A 25180-nucleotide genomic window follows, 5' to 3' on the forward strand; every position below is an offset into this window, starting at 1 on the left:
ATATATATATAATATTTAAATTTAATTCGAAGTTAAAAATACAAATTTTTTAATTTCAGTTCATTTCAAAATAAAATTTAGACTTAAGTTTGATTTAAGCCGTTCGAACTTGAGTTCGGTTCGAGAAATTTGAATCTTAATTGAAGCCTATTGAGCATCAAAATTTTATACAGTTCGAGTTTTGGCCGGTGAATAATAGAATAAAATATTGAGTTCGAATTCAATTTGAATTCAATAATTTCAAATGGAATTCATATGCACGCAACAATTATTAGAAAATTCCAAAATGGAATTCATTTGGGTTCGACCCCGAACTCAATCAAACCGACCTTGGACCCACTTAGACCGACCGGTCGGTTATGATCCAACAAACCAAGCCTCATCCTCTATATAAAGAGATCGAGAGGTTCGCTTTAAAAGGCATCTTCCTTTTTCGTCAATCGCACCACGCAGCCATGGACACTCTCCGATGGTCTGCTCCGCCTTTGCCCGCCTTGGGAGGCCGATCGAGAACACCGCAGATCTCAAATCTGGTTATTTCTTCTGTGGATTTATTTTTTTTTTTCTTTGTTGGTCACGATTTCTTCGAATCTCAGTTCCTTCCTCTCCATTTCTTTGTTTAGGGGGCGATGCGAGCTCATCATCTTCGAGGAAACATCGCTGTTAATGTGAGTGGAACCCTTCGTTTCGCCTCTCTATTTTGATGTAATTAGCTTCCGTTTTGCGTAGGCATATTTTTTCTGTGATGATTTGTTCAGGTTGAGTGTGTTTCAGTTGTCGGAGACTTTTTGTTGGTTGGGTTTTGGTTGGTGATCGAGGGATTGAATAGTTGAGATTTAGGGTTTAGGAGTGGTAGTCTGAGAATAATATTCATACAACTTGTATTGGTTTTTGACAAATCTAATGTTGGTCGTCTGTATGCTCGCGATTGTTCTCTAGTTATAATTTTTTTGAGTAACACTAACAATTAGAGTGAATTACATTAATAATTTCATTTGTACTGTAAATAAAAATAGTGGTGAGAGTTATCCTTCTAGTATAAGAAAACAAATTCTGGTCAAAAGGGAAAAGGTGAAATGCAGGCAGAAGGAAGAACAATGACATACGGTCTTGCAGCGGCTACAGCTAGTGGCTACAACTCATGGCCACGAGCTCGCAATTGCGGCTTCCTACTAGGACTCGTGGTTAGCGACTTGCTGCCATGAGTTCCCTGTTGATGATGATGGTTGTTGGTCACTTGAGTTTGTCAAGTACTTGCTAAGAGGAGGATGGAAATTTCTTTCTGCCAGATATCCGGTGGACAAAAAAATAGGAGACAAATTTAGAATCTGTCCATAGATTATTTTTTAGTGCCAACCATTTTTGAGTGAGGTAAATGAGGAATACTGTCTTTGTTTTTGTGTAATCAGCCCTTTCCTTCACGCTCCGGAGTAAACAGGCTAAGTGTCGAATGGATGCAACTTTGTTCAACTAATTCCCATCAATGATATACAATCATTGTGATTTTTCGAATTTTGATCATTGCATTCATCTGTGTAGCATGGACATTCCAAATTTTTTTTTTGAAGTGGTGAACAGGACACAGACACGACATGCAAATACGCATGTCGGATATGGCAAAAACCATGTCATTGACTTTTTAAAGTTTGACCAGTCGGATAAGGCTAGGACACGGATGGGGACATGTTTCCAGATACGTTTGGGCTCAATTGCAGAAAGTTAAAGATTGCAAGAGTTAAAATTGAAAAATAATAAATTTCTGAGGACTAATTAATAAATAAATTAATTACTGATGAAAGCAGTGTTAGTGATGAGACCGATATGGATGTTTAATTTTTTTTACTTGTTTAAGATGGATTTGGTGTTTTATATTTTGTTATGTTTGCTTTTTATTTGTAATGGATATTATGATTGATGTACTATGATTTTCTATTCTAGAATTTTTAATTTTTAATACTATATATATAATATTTTTTATATTTTTTAATAATTGTTGTATCCTAGCCGTATCGTGTCTTATATTTTCAAAATTTTCCATATCGCCGTATTTGTGTTGTGTCCAATATGATACCCGTACCCGTATCCATGCAACATAGGCATTCATCAATTCCATCCTTTCCAGGTTTCTCTAAAATCTTCTTCAAATACGGATAATGTTGATGCTGAAGTGAAGGATCAGAAGTCTGAGACATATAGCAATGATATGACAAAAGCAATGGGTGCTGGTAATTTTGTCAATTCTGTTATGTTGGAGAGTTGTATATTTTGATACTCTTTAGGTGCTAGTTTACCATTTAAAAGGTTGCACTTGTGCAAATGTGTTCAGTGCTGACATATAGGCATGAGCTGGGAATGAACTATAATTTCATATATCCAGGCCTGATAGTTGGTTCCTGTCTACAGGTTTTCTTCTGTTTTGCTTCTTGACTAAACGAATGCTATTTATTTTCTATCTTTGATCTAAGATTGTTGCAATTCAGACTCCACTAGATGTTGACAAACTTCGTAAAATTGGAGTGAGGACTATATTCTGCTTGCAGCAAGACCCAGATCTTGAGTATCCTAATTGTTACATATTGGTCATGACAATCTTTATTCAAAATTAACCTAATACATGATCTTGATGGACTAGTTTTATTTGTAAGGGAGTACAATTTGAAGTCTAAGAATGGAAATTCTTGAAAAATGGGCGCTTCCCAATGTGTAGATCATATGATGCAATTAAATATCATTTTCCCACTTTAATGGAAATCATAATTTCACAACAGTCCCTTTGGGATAATGATATTGCTATGAGTGATTGCAACTCCTCATATGTATGTTACTTTAAATCTTTGACCTACTCTCCACTTCATCTTAGGATGTATGTTCACTTTACTTTTTCACTGATGTCAAGTATATTATTAAGGGCCTTGATAACACTAGCTGTTTCCATGCTGAATTCTAATTCTCAAATTGTATTGTTTGATGGTTACACATCTTTAAGTTCTATTCTTCATTTTTTTCCCTTCATCTCTTCATCTACTTGATATATCATTACGGTTCTATTGTTCATTTCTTTGACTCAGTAATAGTGCTTGAGAAAATTGTATGAAGGCTGTTCATACTATTCTTTAATGCTATCGGAAAGATTTGCCTATACGGCTTGTTTCCTTCATTCATATATGCAGATATTTTGGGGTGGATATTGGTGCCATCCGTGAATATGCCATTGCATGTGGTGATATTGAGCATATTCGGGCTGAAATTAGGTGAGTTTGGATATTGTTATTGATGGAGTCATACATTAAATTAATATGATTTTAATATAGATGGCTTACAGTGACACATAGGTAATGCAAATCTGTTGTTTATCACCTGCATTAAGATCACAATTATTTTGATACATCTATTGTTGCACAATAGATTTCTTCTTCTCATTCCTAGATTCTAATCGGTACTGAAAAGTAATAATTAAGAAGTATTTCATAGTTCGAAATTTGTAGGAATTATTCTCTTATATTCTATTATTGGTGGTGTCATAGGGATTTTGATGCATTTGATCTAAGGATGAGACTTCCTGCAGTTGTTAGCAAATTATACAAGGCTATTAAGCGCAACCGTGGAGTAACTTATGTTCATTGTACAGCTGGGCTTGGAAGAGCACCTGGTGTTGCGGTAGTAAACAACTCTGTGGATTTCTCATTCTTATCATTCATACTGATCTTTTCTTTTTATAAGGATATGCTAGTTCATGTACTGGTGAGTTATATAAGAAGCTATATCACTAACATTTCAAATCAACAAAATGTTTTTTGATAAGGATATGCTAGCTTATTACATCAACAAATGTTTTTCCCCTCTCTCTATCCTTTACACCTTCAAATCTAATCGATTCAACTCCTCTAGCCATAAAATTCTCTTATAGCTATAAAATGCATTACTAGTCATTCAAGATGTCCATACCCTCTCAATGAAGTTCCAATCATTTTATTCCCTATTGAAGCTACACCTTACACTCTTTGATATTAATAGCTAATTCCACATAATTGGGACGCATCCATTTTCATATACTCAATATAAAGATATGCTTTTTATAAGGATATGCTAGCTTGTTACATCAACAAATGTGTTTTTCCCCTCCCTCTATCCTTTACACCTTCAAATCTAATCGATTCAACTCTTCTAGCCATAAAATGCTCTTATAGCTATAAAATGCATTACTAGTCGTTCAAGATGTCCATACCCTCTCAACGAAGTTCCAATCATTTTATTCCCTATTGAAGCTACACCTAACACTCCTAGATATTAATAGCCAATTCCAAATAATCGGGATGCATCAGTCTTCATATACTCATTAATAGCCAATCCCAAATAATTGGGACAAATGTGGTTTGATGACTGTTTGGGCCATGTGGATCAGTTGTGCTCTCTTTGCCATTCAGGCATTCACACTGCCCTAGCTTCCTCCTTGGACAGTCACGCACTAATTGAAAGCTTTAACTCTTAAAAACTAAGCTTATTGATTACAGTTGTTATTAAAATAGTTTTGCATTATGAGGAAATTTAATGTAACTTCTCTCATGTTTGTTAAACTGTAGTTGGCATATATGTTTTGGATTGAAGGCTATAAGCTGAATGAAGGCCATCAACTACTGCAGGTATTATAATAATATTCAGCATTACTTTCTCAAACTTAAGCAGGTGCCTTGATGTATATAACTATCTTTTTTTTGTTCTGCTTAAAATTTAAGAAACAAAGTCACTTGGTGCTTGAATGTGGATGGAAACTTAAGTGATACTTTGACAAGAAACCAGCTTCACATCATTTAGAAACATAACAAACCTTAGGCACTTTGTTGCAATTTTGGCAATCATTGTTGAGAATATTTGACTTTTGTTTAAACTTGTTGCTAATTTATGTAAATGAAGATTCAGATTGCAGCATTGTGTCACTTTGTCATCTTTCTCATAATATTTTTTCAGAGTAGGCGAGCATGCTTCCCGAAGTTGGATGCAATAAAAAATGTAGCAATATATGGTCATTTTTATTTGTAGAAAAAAAATATCCTTCATTTAACATGCCTCTTGTTTCCTATATAAATTGTGTGTTCAAATATTTTCTCATCAGATGTATGTAATTATAATTGATTATTTTTGTTTTATTTTACAAATTCCTTTTCTTTAACATGCAGATTTAGCACTAGTTAATACTTTAGTAAATTGAATGGGACCATAGATTGTGCTTTAGCTTTTTTATTCTTGATGTTGGTATTTTAACAATACTTCAGTTATTCATATCCTTAACAGATATACTATGTGAGTTTCCTAGGTAGAAAGAATATGTATCTCACTCTTTACAATAGTTGGTGCAATCAACCAATATGCATTGGGATTGGCCGGGTTGGATCAGGATCAGCTCATATCGATCCATTAAGACTATGAAAGTCTTAATTAATTAAGGTCAAATTAATACTAAGTTCAATATTAATAATTGCTAATCAATTGAGATGTAGAAAATCAGCTCAATTAGAGTGAAATGCAATTCACTCAGTTTCTGAATTGCGGTGTTATTTAAAGGTGGATACACTGAAATTGGCGCTTGTTCTCAAGTATTCTTAAGGAGGAAGACAATGACACCCTTTCTGCCTTGTCTTCTTTAAGCTTTGGGTGTTCTTGAGGAGGAAGGCATCATGCAAAGGTGGGAGATTAGATCGTACTAGGGTTGGCATCTATCTTGGATGTTATTGAGGAGAAAGAGTGCCTCATCTTCTCATGCTTTAGTGGTTCTCAAGGAGTCACAAGGAGGAAGATAAAGGTTTTCATGTAGCTTTTGTCTTTGCTTCATGAGGAACAAAATCGTGATTTGCAATTCATGTGAATCCGTGATTCTCATTTCCAATCAAGGTATTATTAATTAATTGGGAGTATTAATTATTTATAATTTTAAATTTAAATGATTATTTCTCTGTATAATTATATATTAACATAATTTTGTCATGATAACACCAAGAACAAGCTCAAATAACTACAAATATTGTCATGATATAATGGTAATGAGTCCATAGCCACACTCAAAAGCATAGTCACGAAAACTACAATGATTCTACGGTCAAAATAGAAATAACTAAAATTGAATTGCTCTTTTGTTGGTTTTGCCTACAAATCGGATAACCAAAAAAAATTAAATAAAGAAGGTTCAATGCCAATTCTTATTTTTTTAAAGAAAGAAATTGAAAGAAAGAATGGTTTTTAAATAATTGTCCTAATTTTGTCATAAGGTCAAAATTTCAAATATACCCCGTAAATGTAAATAATGGCTTGAAAGGTATATTCGACCTTTTGATAATATTAATTTAAGTGTGTGTATAGATTTGTTAGCCTGCACACCCCGTCTGCGCTATCGCGGTGACTGAGTGGGCTTTCAGGCTCCTGGAACACTTTTGGACACCTGAGTGCTTGAAATTGACTCGAGGCGTCAGAAGCCCACTCAGTCGCCCATGCGTCACACACAAACGGGGTGTGCAGGTTGTTGTCTCTCTCTCTCTCTCTCTCTCTCTCTCTCTCTCTATGTATGTGTGTGTAGGATTTTGATATCCTCCCCAACCACCCATCCGCGACGCCCAGAAGTGATCTAGGTCCCCAAAGTGAATGCACTCGGGGCGCCTAGATCACTTCCTGGTGCCCCGCGCACTCAGTCGCGAACGGGCGGTCAGGCAGGATATCAAATCCCTATATATTTTTGATGGAATGAAACCCTATAGATATCTTATTGTGTATCTCATCGTTTAATATCTTATGCTACTAGTTTGCCATGCTTTATTGTTTGATTCATATTGTTGAGTGTTGTTATTGTTGGGAGTCCAATCTTGACACTTCAAATCAAGTTATTATGTAAATGCATGCTATGAATAAAATCTATAAATTTGTAGTGTAACAAATTAACATAGATCAATCACTCTAATAGTAGTCAAAGTTTGGGTCAACATGTGGTTTGACAAATTGATCTGACTATTGGACTAATGATCCAAATCTCTTTAGTTTTGATTTTCTCTTTGGTTTTTAGGAAAAATGCTTAAAAGAAGTTGTCATTTCAAATTTGATGTGTATGCAAAGTTACTTACAAGTTGATTTGTTAGAGCAATGTTGTGTAATGTGGCTCTTTGTTATTTCATATTGCACTTTGCATGTATGGATCATTTGTTGGGACCTTGATGCTTGGCTAGAGGGGGGTGAATAGTCGATCACCCGCTTCGATCGTTTCTATAACTTGTTAGTGTGCAACGAAATACAAACAAGGTTCTAAAATTCGCTAGGCGCTAGTTGGGCAGCAGACCAGTGCCTAGCGCCTAGGCCGACTAGGCGGGGACTAGGCGCCGCTAGGCGGATTCCTCGATATCCCTTATTTTTCATGTGGACTGTGGACAATGTCATATGCAAATCTAAATATTGTCTTAAACAATTTCATAGCAATGGAGATCTAACTATGTATGCTGAAATAAATGCATACTTTCCAATACCAAAAAATGAAAAACTATAAAAGAAAACTGATAGTTTTGTGCAAAGGAAATATACTAGTTGAACAGTAGAACATGCAGTAAGTTATCATAATCATGTAGTAAATAGTAAAACATATATCCAACTCGAATTTTAAAACCTTGCTATAAACTAAAACAACTTTACTGGTGGAAAACATTAGAAAATAGTAGCAATAGTTCAATTCAAGATTACAATGCATTGTGAACCAGTAACCACTAAGCAAAATATAATTGTTGAATAACATAAATCATGTCTTAACAAAATGAGTTCAAAATTACACAACTAATAATATCTCATAGACTCATATTTATTCTACTTCTTCTTCTCCATAATTTTCAATAACTTGTTCTTCATCGAACACAAACTCAATATCATTATTGTGATCGTCGTCTTCTTCTTCGGATTCAAAATCATCTTCATGAAGTTCTCTCACTCTAGAGCTTCTTCGGGGTTATAGATTTTCATCTGCTCCACTTGTTTCATCAACCATTTGCCAAGTGAGCCCGGAACCTAGTTCAACTTCATCATCTTCCCTACCATCTACAATCCAACCTTGTGCATTTGAAGCATCTTTTGCAAGAAGGACATCGACATTCCTTTCTTTTTCTCTTTTTTGTTTGTTCAACAATCTAGCATTAAATTGGACAAATACTAGATTGTTCAACCTATTGACATCCAACCTATTTCTTTTCTTTGTATGAATCTAAAAAAAACAGAGAAAGTAAATATTATAGTTAGTACCTAAATATAGAGTATAGACGTTAAAAATTATAGCTAATTTAATTAAAAACTGAAAGTTTAAAACTTACTCCTTCAAATGTACTCCAATTTCTTTCACACCCAGATGAACTTGTAGTTAATGAAAGTATCCAAAATGCCACCCTTAGCAAGTTAGGTGTGTGAGCACCGTATGTACTCCACCATGCACATGGATTAAATGTATCATCATTTTTTTCACATGCTTTTGCTTCCAATGTTTTTCCAAATAACCCTGTCTTATCTCTATATTTTGGAAATTCTTTGTTAATAATTGTATCGATCTAACTCATTGGCATGCCAAGTTTCCATGCATTCAAAAATCCCCGTCGCGACCTCCTCATAAAGAGCAATATAACTATCTTTATAGTAAAAATAAGGATTCAACAAAAAAGCAGTGGTATGCAATGATGTATCAAGTCTATCCTTCATTTTTGACTCAATAATGGCTATGATAGGCTGATAATTTGATTCCACGTTGTTCAGAGCCACCTTGATATCTTCTTTAGCTTCAAGAAGCTCCCCATATAGAACCCCCATCGATGGTTTTCTATCTCCATCTACCAATCGAAGAACTCTTACCAAAGGAGCAAATATTTTTAAACAAAGTGTCATTACCATTCCAAAAACTCATGCTCGTCACTGTAGAGTAAGTCAATTTTCCTTTGTTTGTTTTTGACCATTTACATTTCTCCCACATATCACTTGTAAACATAGCCCTTAAACTAGCTTTTTTTCAATCAAACTTTGCAATGTGAGGAAATTTGATGCAAATCTGGTAACCTTGGTTGGACTATGTCTCTCTTCTTCGTGAAACTTCTCATCAATGATAAAGTCTTATGGTGAGCATAGATGAAAATGGTAAAAGACTTGGATTGCTCAATAACTTTTTTATATCGTGGAAGCTTGTCAATACTTTAAAGCATGAGATTAACCGTGTGAGTTGCACATGAGTTCCAAAAAATCCTAGGTCGCTTTTCTCTCATCAATTTAGCTGCAGCCATATTGTTGGTGGCATTGTCTGTTACAATCTGAACAATATTCTGAGCTCCTACTTGTTCAATACACTTATTAACATACTTAAAAATAAGTTCAGCTATATGCGCCTCGTCTGAAGACTCCTTAGAATCTAAAAATGTAGTACCCTCCTTGCAATTAACACACAAATTTAAGATGCTTCTTCTTTTTCTATCACTCCATGCATCTGTCATGATCGAGCATCCATTCTTTGCCCATTCTTCTTCATGTTTCTTCAACAATTGTTTTGTTCTTTCAACTTTGGCTTTCAATAGTGGTTCCCTAAGTTGATATTGAGTTGGAGGCTTGAATCCTGGTCCAAATTGACCCACTGTCTCCATTAGTTGCTTGAAGCTATCATTATCAACAGCATTGAATGAGATTCCATTTTCATAAACCCATCTCCCAACATATTGTTGAACTTGTTGAGTTCTCTCTTTGAAAAGAGCCTCATTTATATTTTTTTTGGCGAAGCACTTTACTTCCACTGGAGCCTACATTTTCTGGAGCAATTGCCGATGCATATCTATCCATGGGGCCAAGTGGAAGAGGTTTTTTAATTCCATCCATCCCTTCAATTTCAAGACCTTCTTCTTCGTCTAGAGAAATAGCCACCTCTGCTCTACAACTTTGTTCTTCCATTATTTTGTTCTTCTTTCTGTTCCTCCCTTCTAAAATAGTCTGTTTACACTTATTTTGGTCTTCTTGAGATGCTTTTCGACAACCAGATACATTTTCAGGTATATTTCCAATGTGCTTCTTTATCCTATACACTCTCTCTGATATTGCTTTTCCGCATAACTTACATTTAATTTTGTCGAGGTTCTTAGATCAATCAATATCCCAAACTCCCATCCGATGTCATTTGACTTTCTTCTAAGAATCCCGGATTCGGGTTGAATGACAGATGCCGTCGAAGATGGATTGCTTGCCATTGATAACAGATAATCTGAAAAAATTATATATAACAAGACATAACATGATAATAAAATTTAATTATATCATACAATACAAAATAATGAAACATAACATTAAGTCATTAACAAGTCTGAGAATATTTTTTTATATATCTTAATCTAATTAATAAAATTTATTAGATATTTGTTTAAATAAATTAAATTTTAAATATATTTTTTTTATTTTTAAATCTGTTTTATATATAAATTAATAATATTTATTGGAATTTTTAAAATTTTAATTTAATTTTCATATTTTTTATTTTTAAAACAGATTTATATAAATTAATAATATTTATTAGAATTTTTAAAATTTTAATATAATTTTAATATTTATAAATCCGATTAATATAAATTTATAATATATAAAATTTATAAATATGATTTATATAAATTAATAATATGTATTATATTTTTTTAAAATTTTAAATATTTTTTATATTTTTAAATCTGATAAATGATAATATTTATTATAATTTTTTAAATCTGTTAATATATAAATTAATATTTAATATTATTTATTTAAAAAAGTTAAATATATAATTTATATATTTAAATCTGATTATATAAATTAATAATGGTTATTAGAATTTTATATATAATTTTATATATTTAAATTTGTTTTATATAAATTAATAATATTTATTATAAAAAATAAATTTTAAATATATTTAATTTGGATCGTAATTTTATTAAGCTATGAACTCAACCCTATTATTGAAATTATCCCCGTTAGGAATTGTTTTAATTTATTAAATCCAAAAAAATTAAAAAAAAAATCGTCGTCTCTGTTGCTACTCGCGTGACAGCGCGGATGCCTCGTGGGAGGGGTCCGGTGTCGTCGGACGCGTCTGGCGCGTCCGGCGAAGTTCGACGTTGCTTCCAGCGGTGCTGGAAGTGTCGCGGAAAGCTTCCAATGCCGCTGGAAGCATCACGAGATGCTGCCAGACGCGTCCTACGACACTTCTGGCGGCTGCGGACGCGTCCGGCGTCGCCAGAGACGTGCCGCGACGATGACTCAATAGGAATAAAGAAATTAACAGAAAGTAAGGAAACAAAAACATAAAAACATACCGAAGCCATGGAGCGACGAAGCCTTCGACGCAGCGACGCAGTGACGTAGCGACGATGAGAGAAGACGAAGCAGTGCTAAGAGACGACGAAGACGTAAACACGCAAACAACAAATTTGGTACAAAATATTAAAACCTAAATATCTATGCCGAGGCCCGCCGAGAGCCGCCTAGGTCACCCGCCTGGGGGGGTTTCCGGCGCGGCTTGCTGCCGCACAGCGCCTAGGCGGCCGCCAAGCCCGTGTTTTCGAACACTAAATACAAACAACACTAACAAGACGAAAGTTAATCTACAAGACAATGAACAAGAAGAAAACAGACAAACCTAACATGTTTATGTAATGTGGTTCAGAGATAACTTACTCCTACTCCATGTCTTTTCCGTAAGGTGGACGATCCCGATCTGTCAGTGGATAACTCCCCGGAAAACCCCGACTAGCTCAAACCTTCTTCTCGATGGAGAAACCTCACCACAAGCTTGATCCAAAAATCCTTAGATCACAAGAAGAGCTTGAGCACTCTAATAGACTTTAACAAAGTTTATTTCGTCAACCCAAACTAAGCTCCAAAGCCTTGGTTATATAGGCCATGGGTTGGAAACCCCCGCCGCCTTCCAGTCGATTGATAAGTATACTAGTCGACTACCCTCTATGGAATTCGACCGTTACATGCCAACGGCTCGAAACTAATCGACTGATGAAAACACCAGTCAACTGCTACAGTAACTATCGGTTGACTGTTCACAGCCATCGGGCATAGAAATATTTTGTGCCCTGGCCCAGACTGGTCCGGTTGCTAGTCGACTAGTAAAACCCTAAACCTAGGATTTTATCCTGAGTACAATATCTCATACACTCGTCCTTGCTCGCAGAACCCCGACCTTGTCTTCTAGCCTCCTTGATCAGCCTCGCGACCCTTATATGCCTCCCCATCCTGCACGCCTTGCTTTCAGGAGCTTCTTTCAGCTTTGTTCTTATTATCGGGTCTTCCATTGCCAAGAGGCTCCTCACCTCCGGGACTTCAACCTTGCCAAGTCACACTTAGACTTACGTTGCCAAGACTACATTCTTGGACTTACACTGTCAAGACTCCACTTAGACTTTCACCTTTGCCAAGATCCCACTTAGACTTTGCCTTTGCCAAGATCACACTTGGCCTTTGCCTTTGTTGTACCTGTATCCTGCATACTCATAACGCATATCAAATACAACAATAATCATAACTTAAACCTTTGCCCAAATATCAAAACCTAGGGTCACACAGATTGCTCCAACAGGTTTAGACTTGATAGAAAGAACGAACACACGACGAAAAAGATGAAAAAACATGATCGATATTCTCCCCCTCTATCGATCCCCATTGATTTGTTAGAGCAATGTTGTGTAATGTGGCTCTTTGTTATTTCATATTGCACTTTGCATGTATGGATCATTATCATCACAAGTTTCATCTTCCATGTAGATTTGTTATATGTGCAATGAGTCGAAATTCAACTCAAGTGGTGTGACCAATTATTGGTTCGACCAATTGAACCAACCAATTTGCGTGAACAAGTGCCTTGATGTGGTGCATTCTAGATCGTCCAAGTGATTCAATAGCCTAGGTAAACTTAGATGTGTATGGATAAGCAACAACCCAAACAAATGGTGTTGAATAGTCTATATAAGGCAAAAGAATGGGCTGAATATAATCATTTGAATTCAATTAGGAATTCACAATACAAACAAGCCTTCTCTCGCCCTCTAAGCATCCTTCTTCATTCCTACAGATGAAATTTCAACCACTGCATTTGTGCACCTGACAGATACTAGCGACATTGTCTCTGAGTCAAAGGGACTGCAAACTCTTCCTCGGTAAGGTAAGTTTTAGAAGAATGGTTCATTGGACCATGAAGGAAATTAGCTAAACCCTGATTGCACACCATTGCTGGAGGCAAATAAAGCCTTAAGCAAAGCATGCGTCCGTTAGGATTGCCGATTCCTACAAGTCGACAAGCCATCATTTCCACCCATCGACAGCAAGAAATTCAACAAGGGATTGCCTTCAGTTGACAAAATCTTTGGAAACCCCCCCAAAAATTGATTGAGCGGTTTCCTTTCTTCGCACTTGAGGTTTAGTGCAACATGAGTAAAAAAGATGAGGTCGAAATGATGGAAGAGAGTAGTGGTTAGCCATATGTAGAATGTGTTGTTAGTAATGTCGTGGTCCCTATCTACAGTAGGTGAATAGCAATCGTGGTCAGTTTTATGGAGTTCTATGTCTAGATTGTGTTACTAGTTTGTCTGGTTTAGTGGGATTATTTAGTGAAAGTGTAGAGAAATGGGAGTAGCATGATATGCATTCTATAACGTGGAGTGGAAAATAGATAGGAGGATAGGAGTATGTTTCAGCTCTCAATTCTTTCTCTCTTTTCCTCTTATTTGAAGATCATCTTCTATCTTCCTTGAAATGAATCACAATTAGGCTGCTAACATGGGTTGAAAAGGAATGTCATCCGCCACCCAAGGTTCATTAATTTCCTTATTTTTGGGTGTGAGTTAGTGTTGTTGAAGGAAGAGGAAACTTATTGCCACTTCCCAGTGTTGCAGCATCCTTTTGCAGTTCTACATCATGCCTATGCTGAAATCAATGCACAGCTACTACCACATGTAACCATTGCAATTTGTTTGCAGTTTGCACATAATAGCACTTATCAATATGATGCACTATTAGATTTCATACCATAATTTCTTGCTAGACTACTAATCTTTGTTGCACTATGTTTGTAGCTTACAGGACTATCTAAGAGCCCTGTGACCCTAATGTGGAAAGATGGTGGATGTTCCTCGGTAGAGATTTCTGGACTTGACATTGGATGGGGACAGGTATGCTATTTGCTATGCTTTTGATAAAATTATTTACAACTATGATTGTGACTTCTTTTGATTTAAATTTGCAATAAGAAAACATATATGATCAATTGATCACACCACTTAATTAAAGTTTGCACAACTTAACAGTTTGAAAGATATTTTTTTACCATTTTACATTCTTCTGTTCTCTCTTGGTTAAAATAATGTTGTTGCACAACTTATCCTTAAGGTTTCTTAGAGTAGCAATACATAAAGCTAATTAATAGTCTTGAAATTTAGCCATTATTATTATCTTGAATTTAGCCATTAATAGTCTTTTTTTACCATTTTCCCCAGTATCTCTGTGATACTGGAGAAAATTGCAATCTTAACGTCTCTGCAGAACCCTTCGATGCTTTCACCGGACAAAATTCTTGCTGAAGCTATAGCCATTGCCAACATCACGTTACCCTCTTCACGATCTCCAACTAGCTACCCTCCTGCGTGCTCATCTCTGATAGTGTCATCTCAGTAAGTCAAGGTGTACCTAGGAAGTGCTTACATATTTAACCCACATAAGGAAACCTAGCAGTTGTATAAAAAGGAACTCAGTTTTCTTAAAGAATTTGGAACTTTTTTTTTTTCAAAGAAAAAAAAGGAGCATCAGCTTTCTCTTTAAAAAGAAAGATAGCATGGTCCCTTATTCTTCAAAGTGCAACATCCCTCAGGTCAAGGTTGACCTGGGTGACCAAGCTGAGTCTTGGTTTGAGTTTAGATGTTTGACAATAAGAAATTGATTGAAGAAGAGTCAAGTAGGTCAAGGTTGACCGGATACTTGACAGGGAAGTCCTGGTGAGTGAAACCAGGTGAAAACCCTAGTGAGTGAAGCTAGGTGAAAGTCCTGGTGAGTGAAGCCAGGTAGAAGGAAAACCCTAGTGAGTGAAGCTAGGTGAAAGTCCTGGTGAGTGAAACCAGGTGAAAACCCTAGTGAGTGAAGCTAGGTGAAAGTCCTGGTGAGTGAAGCCAGGCAGAAGGAAAACCCTAGTGAGTGAAGCTAGGTGAAAGTCCTAGTGAGTGAAGCTAGGTGAAAGTCCTGGTGAGTGAAACCAGGTGAAAACCCTAGTGAGTGAAGCTGGGTGAAAGTCCGGTGAGTGAAGCCGGTGAAGGAAAACCCTAGTGGTGAAGCTGGGTGAAAGTCCAGTGAGTGAAGCCGGTGAAAGTCCAGTGAGTGAAGCCGGAAGAAAACTAGTGGTGAAGCTGGGTGAAAGTCCCGGTGAGTGAAGCGGGGCAGTGTGAGTGAAGCGCGGAAGAAAACCCTAGTGAGTGAAGCTGGGTGAAAGTCCGGTGAGTGAAGCCGGTGAAAGCCCTAGTGGTGAAGCTAGCGGATGGAAAACCTTAGTGAGTGAAGCTGGGTGAAAGTCCAGTGAGTGAAGCGGGCAAGGAAAATCCGGATGGATCGAGGATGATCGGACATCGGTGTTGGGAAGTCCAGTAGGTCAAAGGGACTGGATACTTGGCACGAAATAGATAAGTCGAAGGGATTGACCGGACATCCGATGGAAGTCCAAGTAGGTCGAGGGTGCCGGATACTTGGCATGAATAGAAAAGTCTAAGTGGGTCAAAAGGTTGACCGGACACTTGGTGGGAAGTCCTAGCAGTCAAGGGTGACCGGATGCTAGGCGTGATGTACCAACAGGTTGACCGGATGTTGGTTTGAGAGGCTTGGAACTTGGTTTGGGCAAAAACAGTGTTGGATCGATCGATGGATCGATCCGGGGCTGAATCGATCGGTGGATCGATCCAGAGCTTCTCGAGCGAGAGGTCGGATCGATCCGTGGATCGATCAGATGTTCCAATCGATCGGTGGATCGATTGGGGCCCATGGTCGATAGCGCTCGAATCGATCCGTGGATCGATCCGGCGCTTTTCGAAAGGTCGGATCGATCCGTGGATCGATCCAAAGCCTCCCGATCGATAGAACATTCGAATCGATCGGGATCCGACCGCTGGCGTCGATAAAGCCGCAGCGCTCATTCCTTCGGCGTCTCTTCTCCGATTCACTCCAGATTTCTTGACAGCTCTCTCTCAAGCTCAGATCGCCGGTTCTTGAAGGATCTTGGAAGTATTCCAAGTCAAGAGGCGGATCAAAGCCAAGAAGCTAGGGTTAGGGTTTATACTCATTGTAAGCTTGTAAGCTTGTATTTCTTGTATCATTTTCCTCTCTTCTTTTATTGAGTCTTGTAGGGCTTCTCCGCCTTGGTAGTTACCATAAAGGAGAGTTATATTAGTGGAGGGTGTGTGTGTTGGTGTGGATCCTTGGATTAGTCACCTCTTGTGAGGTGGATACCAAGTAAACCAACCGTGTTAGCGTTGTGTGATTGTTTCTTTGTATTTCCGCTGCACATCTTTGAAGGAACAAGCAACGCCGAGCAACGAACGAACGCGACGAGCTATTCACCCCCCCTCTAGCTACTTTTGGTCCTAACAAGTGGTATCGAGGCCGCTCTTCACCGGAATCATCGTCGGAAGGGTCAAGCATAACAAGAAAAGCTAGAGGGGTGAAGAAGTTGGAGCAAATTCTTCAAGTTCAAGATTTTATCAAGCTCAACTTCAAGATGCAATTCCAAGATGGACTTGGATTTGACACAAGGGTGGCTCCACCATACATTCTAGAGCTCGATTCTTGGAAATCAAGAATCGAAAATTTTCTTATGATGGAGATAGAGCAATGGTTTGCTCTCATGGAAGGTTTTGAAGCTCCCACAAATTCCAAGGGCAAAGTACTCAAAAGGAGCAAGTGGAGCAAAGACCAAATCCAAAGATGTGAGGCCAATGACAAAGTGATCAAGCTTTTGGTCAATTTATTGCCAAGCAATATCTTGGAACAAATTGGAGAGTTTGAAGATGCCAAGGAGCTTTGGAGCAAATTGGCAAGAATTCATGAGATCCCCTCCACTGTACCAAATCAAGGAGAATCCAAAGAGGGCGACTCATTGGATCAAGACCAAGAGGAGGACTCCGAGGTTGAGAGATGCTCAACCTCCGAAGAAGAAGTTCAAGAAGAAGCTTCATCTTCAAGGGAATGCAACGAAGGGAACAAGGAGGGAGCATACTCCTTGTTTCATATTCAAGATGATGAAGCCTCCACCTCTAGGATTGAGGGGGAGCAATCCTTGGTGACGCCGGATCAAGAAGAAGGAGAAGCTTCTACATCCGGGTCAAGAGATGAAGAGATTGAAGAAGCTTCTACCTCCACGAGTCAAGAAAAATCAAATGGAGGAGAATCAAGATCGGATCAAGAGGAAACATCAATCGGAGAGGATGCCACCCCTACAAGCAAAGGTATAAATATTTCAATTAAAAATAAAAATCATATTATATGCTTTGAGTGTAGGGGAAATGGGCACTATAAGAGCAAGTGCCCTAAATTGGCCAAGAAGAAGGGCCAAGTGGCAGGCAAAGAAAAGCCCAAGGAGATCATCCCCAACACAAAGAAGAGCAAGGAGCATATTATATGCTTCTCTTGCAATCAAAAGGGGCATTACCGAAGTCAATGCCCTAAGGGGAAGAAGGTGGTCAAGGCTCATGGAGGAAGCTCTAGTCAAGGGGGAGTCTCTAAGGTAAAGAAGAAGGTAACATTTATTGAGCCTACTCCTTTACATTATGGTAAAAAGCATGATAGTTCTAACTTTTATCATTTTAATGCAATTTACCATAAGAATAGAAAGCATGAGGGCTTTAAGGAAAAACATGTGGCCCTACATGCCAAAACTACCCAACCTAAGGTTAGGAAGGTAGATAGACACTTGGGCAATAACTCTAAAGATTTTAGATACAAGCCCAAGAACAAATATGCTCGTGAATCGAATGAAAATCTAAAACTAAGGACTTAGTGATAGAAAATCAAGTCTTGAGGTCAAGGCTTGATAAAATGGAAAGGACCCTAAAAAGGATGGAAAATATCCTAAAAGGGCAAAATGAGCATAGCCTAGGTCTAGGAGCACAAAGGTCATCTAATGGCCATAGAGGTTTGGGATACAAACCAAAGGCTAAGAAGGATGTGCCCTCTTACCATAGAGTTCCATATAGTTATGGAACAAACCCTAGGTCTAGTGGTCAAGCCAAGAATACTAGGGAAGTCATCCCTAAGAGTATTTTTGCAATAAATGTGACTAAGACTTCTAAGAAGTCTAAGAAAGTCACAAAGAAGGTTACAAGGGAAGCTATCCCTAGAGTTGACCTAGAAAATGTGACCAAGCCAAACAAGGTCACTAGGAAGGTATGTAGGGAAGTTATCCCTAGTGAGTACCTAAAGCATCCAAGGAGCACCAATAGGTGTTGGGTTCCTAGGAACATCTTCTCTACCCCATAGATGGGTTAGAGAGTGTCAACTCCGATTAGAAGGGTAGTTAACCCAACTTTGAGGAAATTGACACTCAAGGAGCATTTTCAAGGTTTTAGTTAACCTTTGAAAATGAAATGGAATTATTGATTACTCCTTGAAAGAGTAAAATGTGTCTAATGGTGAAAAATTGATTTTATCTTAAAATGGCACAAATTGGGAAAACCTTGAGAAATACCAAGTTGGGATTTTGGTATTCTCTTGGAAATTTAAGGCAATCCGGGCCTTGATTTATGTAATCACTCTTGAGGAAAAATGGAATATGCCAACATTTGAGGACATGTTTATTTTCAATTGGCATACATTAAATCAAGGAAATTAGAAATGCCAATTTAGGCTTTGGCATTCTCTTGTAGCACTTTAGGGCAATCTAGGTTTAAGGTGTAAGTTTAGCTAAGACTTTAAGGATACTTAGATAGTTAATCTAGGTATATTTTATTTATGCTAAATCTTGCCATGATTGTTTGCCCATCATATGCCATGACATCATGTCTAGTTTTGCATTCATGTTTTATTATGAAAAATCCAAAAATACCATGTCATGACATTCATACATCATGTAGTAATAGGATATTTTCTTTTGAAAATTATTTTCTTTTGATGTATGTCATAACATTATCATGCATTAAGTTTAATTCCTTGTAATTAAGGACAAATGGCATTTAACAACACTTATTAACGAGTGACATCCTAGGTGGATGTCTAATATTTCTAAAATGCCTAGATAAATATGCATGATCCCTAGATTAGGGCAAAAACCAAAATCTACATCTCACAAAGACTATAAGGTGACTTGTATGTGTTTTGTCCACAATAGATACAAGTGAGATGTTAGGATGATGAACAAAACTCAACATGTTGATTTAGTGCATTCCTTTGAGTTTTTAGGTTCATCAAAACACATAGTTATGTGTTTTCCCATCATTGGGAAAGCTAATGTACAAGTAATGTGCATTATGCCCAAGGAACATGATGGGATATTGGTTTTGAAAATGTTTTTAAAATGTTTTTGGAAAACCTTGGTGAAGGCTATCTTTTGATAGTAATCACCATTGAATAGTTAGACACAAACTTGAAGAAAAACACTAAAGTTTTTGCAAGTTTTCAAGTTTGTGTCAATCTTTGAAAATATGATGTATTTTCATAGAAAGCTATTTTTCCATGATTAAGTATGCCCTAAATAATGTCTACACGAAATTTCATGATTTTTTGATTTTTGTAGAATTTTCTAGGGGTTTCTGAAGTTGACTGAAATGGAATTTCAGCAACTATCAGAGCTCCGATCGATCCATGGATCGATTGGAGTGCCCGAATCGATCCGTGGATCGATTCAGAAGGCAAGTCTCCCGCGAGCAGAAGCTCGCTGGATCGATCAGCCGATCGATCCAGGTAGTCTGAATCGATCAGTGGATCGATTCAGAAAGGTTCAATCGATTGGAACCCAACTCCAATCGATCCAAGTTGCTGATTTTGGCTGGGAATGCTTGATTTCAGCATCTTTGAACCTCTTTGAGTCTAGGTAACCATTCCAAACCCCTAAAATACATTTGTATACATACAAAGGGTGTTTTCGTGTGAAAACAAGGATGGATTGGTTAAGGAAGGCTTCGTAGAAGTTTAGGTTGAGGTTGTTTGAATTTTGAATATTTGAACCTCAAAACTTCTAAATTTGGGTTTCTAAAGGTTTAGGAATTCCAAGTCATTGTTGGTGCTGATCGAAGTTACCACCATGTCTTTAGGGGAGGGACTCTTTAAAGACATGAAAATTACTTTTGAACCTTGGAAGGTGGTTAACCTTCTTTAAAGAAAATGCTCGTATGAGCTTTTGAACTTGAAATGGGAGTGGATATCCTCATTATTTCAAGTGGGAACTCAAGTGGTTAGATAATGCTCGAGGTTGGGTATTTGTCTACATTGAGGAGAAGTTAAGGATAAATGAAGGGTATGGGACCTTCGTTATCGTGTTGATCACAACGAGTGATGTTGTGAACAACGATGAGCAACTCTTCGGGAGAGTTTTCAACAAATGGATTTGTTGATGTGTACCCAAAATTGGGCATGGGTTGATGTGTGCCCAAAGATGGGTTGATGTGTGCCAATAGGGGAGAATGAAAGGACCTATGAATGGGTATAAGTTAGGCTTTACCTAGAGGGAGTGTGCCCTCTATGGGGAGAATGAAGAGCTTAATTTATATGTTCATTACCTAGTGGCGTGAAGATTGAGGCTATAGGATTACCTAACTACGTGTGATATTGTAAGTGTTGTTGTGGTATTGTCGACATCAAGGGGAGATTGTTGGTGCAACATCCCAGGTTGACTGGGTGACCACTGAGTCTTGGTTTGAGTTTAGATGTTTGAGAAATTAATTGAAGAAGAGTCAGTAGGTCGAGGTTGACCGGATGCTGACAGAAGTCTGGTGAGTGAAACCGGTAAAACCCTAGTGAAGCTGGGTGAAAGTCCCGGTGAGTAAAGCCAGAAGGAAAACCTAGTGGTGAAGCTGGGTGAAAGTCACGGTGAGTGAAACCTGAAAACCCTAGTGAGTGAAGCTAGGTGAAAGTCCGGTGAGTGAAGCCAGAAGGAAAACCTAGTGAGTGAAGCTGGGTGAAAGTCCTGGAGTGAAGCTAGGTGAAAGTCTGGTGAGTGAAGCCAAAACCCTAGTGAGTGAAGCTGGGTGAAAGTCTGGTGAGTGAAGCCAGGTGAAGGAAAACCCTAGTGGTGAAGCTAGGTGAAAGTCCGGTGAGTGAAGCGGTGAAAGTCCCGTGAGTGAAGCCGAAGGAAAACCCTAGTGAGTGAAGCTGGGTGAAAGTCCTGGTGAGTGAAGCCGGTGAAAGTGAGTGAAGCAGGCGGAAGAAAACCCTAGTGAGTGAAGCTGGGTGAAAGTCCCAGTGAGTGAAGCCGGTGAAAGCCCTAGTGGTGAAGCTAGGCGGATGGAAAACCCTAGTGAGTGAAGCTGGGTGAAAGTCCTGGTGAGTGAAGCAAGGAAAATCCGGATGGATCGAGGATGATCGGACATCCGGTGTTGGGAAGTCCAGTAGGTCAAAGGATTGACTGGATACTTGGCACGAGGAAATCTGAGATGGTCGAAAGATTGACCGGACATCCGATGGAAGTCCAAGTAGGTCGAGGGTGCCGGATACTTGGCATGAATAGAAAAGTCTAAGTGGGTCAAAGGGATTGACCAGACACTTGGTGGGAAGTCCTAGCAGGTCAAAGGAGTGACCAGATGCTAGGCATGATGTACCAACAGGTCAAGGTTGACCGGATGTTGGTTTGAGAGGCTTGGAACTTGGTTTTGGGCAAAAATCAAGTGTTGGATCGATCAGTGGATCGATCCAGGAGCTGGATCGATCAGTGGATCGATCCAGGCTTCTCCTAAGCGAACAGAGAGCCTCTGGATCGATCCGTGGAGCATCAGCTTTCTCTTTAAAAAGAAAGATAGCATGGTCCCTTATTCTTCAAAGTTGAAAAACTACTAGATTCTTAATTTCATCCTCAATTTTTTCCTTTCTCACCTCAGTTGGATTGTTAAATTAAGAAATTACTCTCTCGATGTTTCATTTCAGATTAACTTCTGGAATCCTAACCTTATTTTTTTCTTTACTACAACACTTTAATCAAGTTGCTCCATTAGTTGCTACTTTAAAACATTACTTTCTCATTTCTAGCACTTCCTCTCGTTTGGGAATAGATGATATAACTTATTTTCCTTTCCAACATTTCCTCGCTTGAAGTAATTTTATACGTTAGTTCCTTCAATATTTTCTCCTCTTTTATCTCTTTTAAGAGTAAATGCAAAAACTCTAGTTTCTCTTGTTTCAATCAATATTTCCCTACATGCTGACCCAAGCTGTCAATTTCTGCCCCTGTTAGAACATGATAAGTTCTGTGCTCCAACTTTAGGAGTGTCAAAACATGAAATTGATACATAGTTTGTCCTAAGTTGCTAGTTTAGCTATCAGGTAGCATGTTAGTGTCCTTTATATGTGATGAATGCAATTATTCTCTTTTCAATTAAACAATAGTTGCTATAGAAGGGGGAGCCTTGGCGTAATAGTAAAATTACTGCCGTGTAACCTAGAGGGCACAAGTTCAAGTCTTGGAAAGAGCCTCATGCAAAACATGGTAATACTGCATAATAATAGATCTTCCTTGGGACCTCGTATTGGCGGGAGCTTCGTGCATGGGCTATCCTTTTTATAATCAATCCTTGAGCTCTTTTCTTCTATTTTGGTAATATATATATGCTCAAATACCAAAATATTTTGTAATCACAATTCTGCATACAAATATTAATTATTTCCTAGTTAAATATTCCATGTATTCTAACATGGCAAAGAGTCCATCAATGCTTTGACCGTGCCTTGTGAGGTGGATCAGGTTTCTATTATTGGTTTTGTGGTTGAGATACTGGAGTTAACCACTCTCAATTTGCATATTTTTTGTTTCTATTGTTTGCAGAAATAGTATCAGATTCTTCTTTCCAACTTCATACTAGTATAAAAAGTCACAATTTATTCTGTTTTTGTGACTATAGCCTTAAAAATATCTTTGGACATGTGTGGTTACTGAAATAACCAATAAAAAAATCTTACTATTTTAGAGTTAACTATGTGGAGCTTCAAATATGATAAAAGCGAAACAAAATAGGTAAGATAATATGGGCATGTCCAAAGATGTTGAATAAATCTTACAATTAAAGTAGGTTTGAATGTGCAAGGGTAAGAGACTAGAGAAAACTACAGTTTAATATAATTAAAAAGGTGATCTAAGAAGCTTGAATATTACTAATCATCAAACACTTTATAGAATTCAATGAAGGTTAAGAATTTCTACATAACTGATCCCAAATAGTTGGGACTGGCAAAAACATGTTGTAGATGTCTTTCAAATATCCATGTTTTCATGGTGTAAGGTTACATAATTACCATTTCAGTGCAAAATGCCTCGTTGGGTGTCTAACCTCCCTCGTGCAAAGAGCCGTTGTGCTAGGGCAAAATGCCTCCCGTGATTTACCTACCTATATATTGTCGTGAGACCGACGATACTGGGTGCTTGGGGTGAGCAATATCACCTTTTGCTCCAAAAGGTTATATAATTACCAAAAGTCAATCTTGTTGTAACAATCTAGATTTTATTTATCTGATTGCAAGGCATTCATGCTGAAATTCAAAAGTATATGCACTCGTATATATATTTTTTTATCATGAAAGGATTTCTTTCACCAACGAATCATTTCTGCTTTTTCAGAAAATTCCTCTGAAGTTTAACAAAGATCAGGGAGTATGGATTCTTGAGAAGGAATTACCTGTGAGTATTCTTTTTTTCGCTAATTCAACATTATTGAAATTTCCTTAATGGGGTCTTTTGTAATAGAATGTGTTGTGCCTCCATGTTGGTTTCACAATTGCACATTTCCCTATTCTACTCAATCTATTAGACAGGATTCTTCATGACGTACCAATTCTATAGTTATCAGTAGGTGATTACTCCGCTAGTTTACTAGTCTTATTCACAAAATGTTTGAACTAGAATTTCATTGATGCCTTTTTATTACATCATAAACCAAGTCATGATCGAATCTAAACTTCTATGGTTATCTTTATTGACTCATTGTTCAACATCAAGAAATACTTCTTGAAGCATTGCCAATGTTTCAGTGGAATTTGCTTTGGATGTGCATGCCTAAACCTAGAAACATGACTGGATGATATTTGTGATACGAAGTATGGTCAATTATGTTACGATCTAACAGAGTTGGAAATTGATAATGAAATGTTTTTTTTTGTGTGTGTTTGATGTATTGGATCGGTTTCTTGGTTGAACCAAATTGACAATATTATGTTGTGGTTATCTAATTAGGACCAGCTTCTAAACAAACACATGCTGATTTGGATTTTTGTCATAGGAGGGACGTTACGAGTACAAGTATATAGTTGATGGTGAATGGATGTGCAACGAACATGAGTTGTTGACATTTCCAAACAGTGACGGTCAAGTAAACAACTATGTCGAAGTAAGATATTCCACTTTGAATTCTTCCATGATCTCTGGATTCTTGAATTGATCTATCATCGCGTGTTCTCTATTTGGACTGCAGATTTTCAATAGGAACATGAGCACCGAGGCATTGAATTTAACGACCCATTTGAGAAGCAAAGATGCTGACCTTACAAAGGATGAAAGACAGATGATCAGGGAGTTATTTGAACACTATAACAACTAGCGGCCAATTCATATAGCCTTCTTTTTCCTGAACAAAATTTACTCTCGGTTCTACTTTGTGTTTGAGGATCAATGCCACAGTTAAGTTTGATCAAAACAACTGCGATAAATATACATCAACAGTTGTATAGGTTTGAAAACTTCTGCTCAATATAAGCACAATAAATTCTTTCACTTGTTGTAAGCAAAGCATACTGATTTAGATAACACAATCTCTTAAATCTCTATTGCTATGATTGTAAGCTCCGACACTTGTAAGGTCAGGTGTTGCAAGAGAGTGGGGAACCTTGAGTTTAAAAGGATTTATGGAAGAAGAAAAAAAACTACAAGAAGATATATAATCCAATGGAGCAAAAAGATTTTGCTCATCGAGCGCCTCTCATCTCTGTCCCCACAATGAGATGA

The 25180-nt window shown here is 37.6% G+C and overlaps 1 protein-coding gene across 1 annotated transcript; it reads left to right on the forward strand.

Annotated features, from left to right (window-relative positions):
* The first annotated feature begins 412 nt into the window (after window positions 1–412).
* On the forward strand, window positions 413–24949 carry LOC122020579 (phosphoglucan phosphatase DSP4, amyloplastic-like). Its single transcript, XM_042578555.1, has 14 exons — window positions 413–533; window positions 624–668; window positions 2123–2225; window positions 2327–2403; window positions 2481–2557; window positions 3171–3251; window positions 3525–3657; window positions 4581–4640; window positions 4966–5007; window positions 11546–11560; window positions 14088–14183; window positions 23801–23860; window positions 24459–24566; window positions 24651–24949. The coding sequence occupies exons 1-14, from the start codon at window positions 456–458 to the stop codon at window positions 24774–24776; spliced, it is 1101 nt and encodes a 366-aa protein (XP_042434489.1). The 5' UTR covers window positions 413–455; the 3' UTR covers window positions 24777–24949.
* The last annotated feature ends 231 nt before the right edge of the window (window positions 24950–25180 follow it).

Source organism: Zingiber officinale, chromosome 9A (genome assembly GCF_018446385.1).
Source record: "Zingiber officinale cultivar Zhangliang chromosome 9A, Zo_v1.1, whole genome shotgun sequence".
Taxonomy (NCBI): Eukaryota; Viridiplantae; Streptophyta; class Magnoliopsida; order Zingiberales; family Zingiberaceae; genus Zingiber; species Zingiber officinale.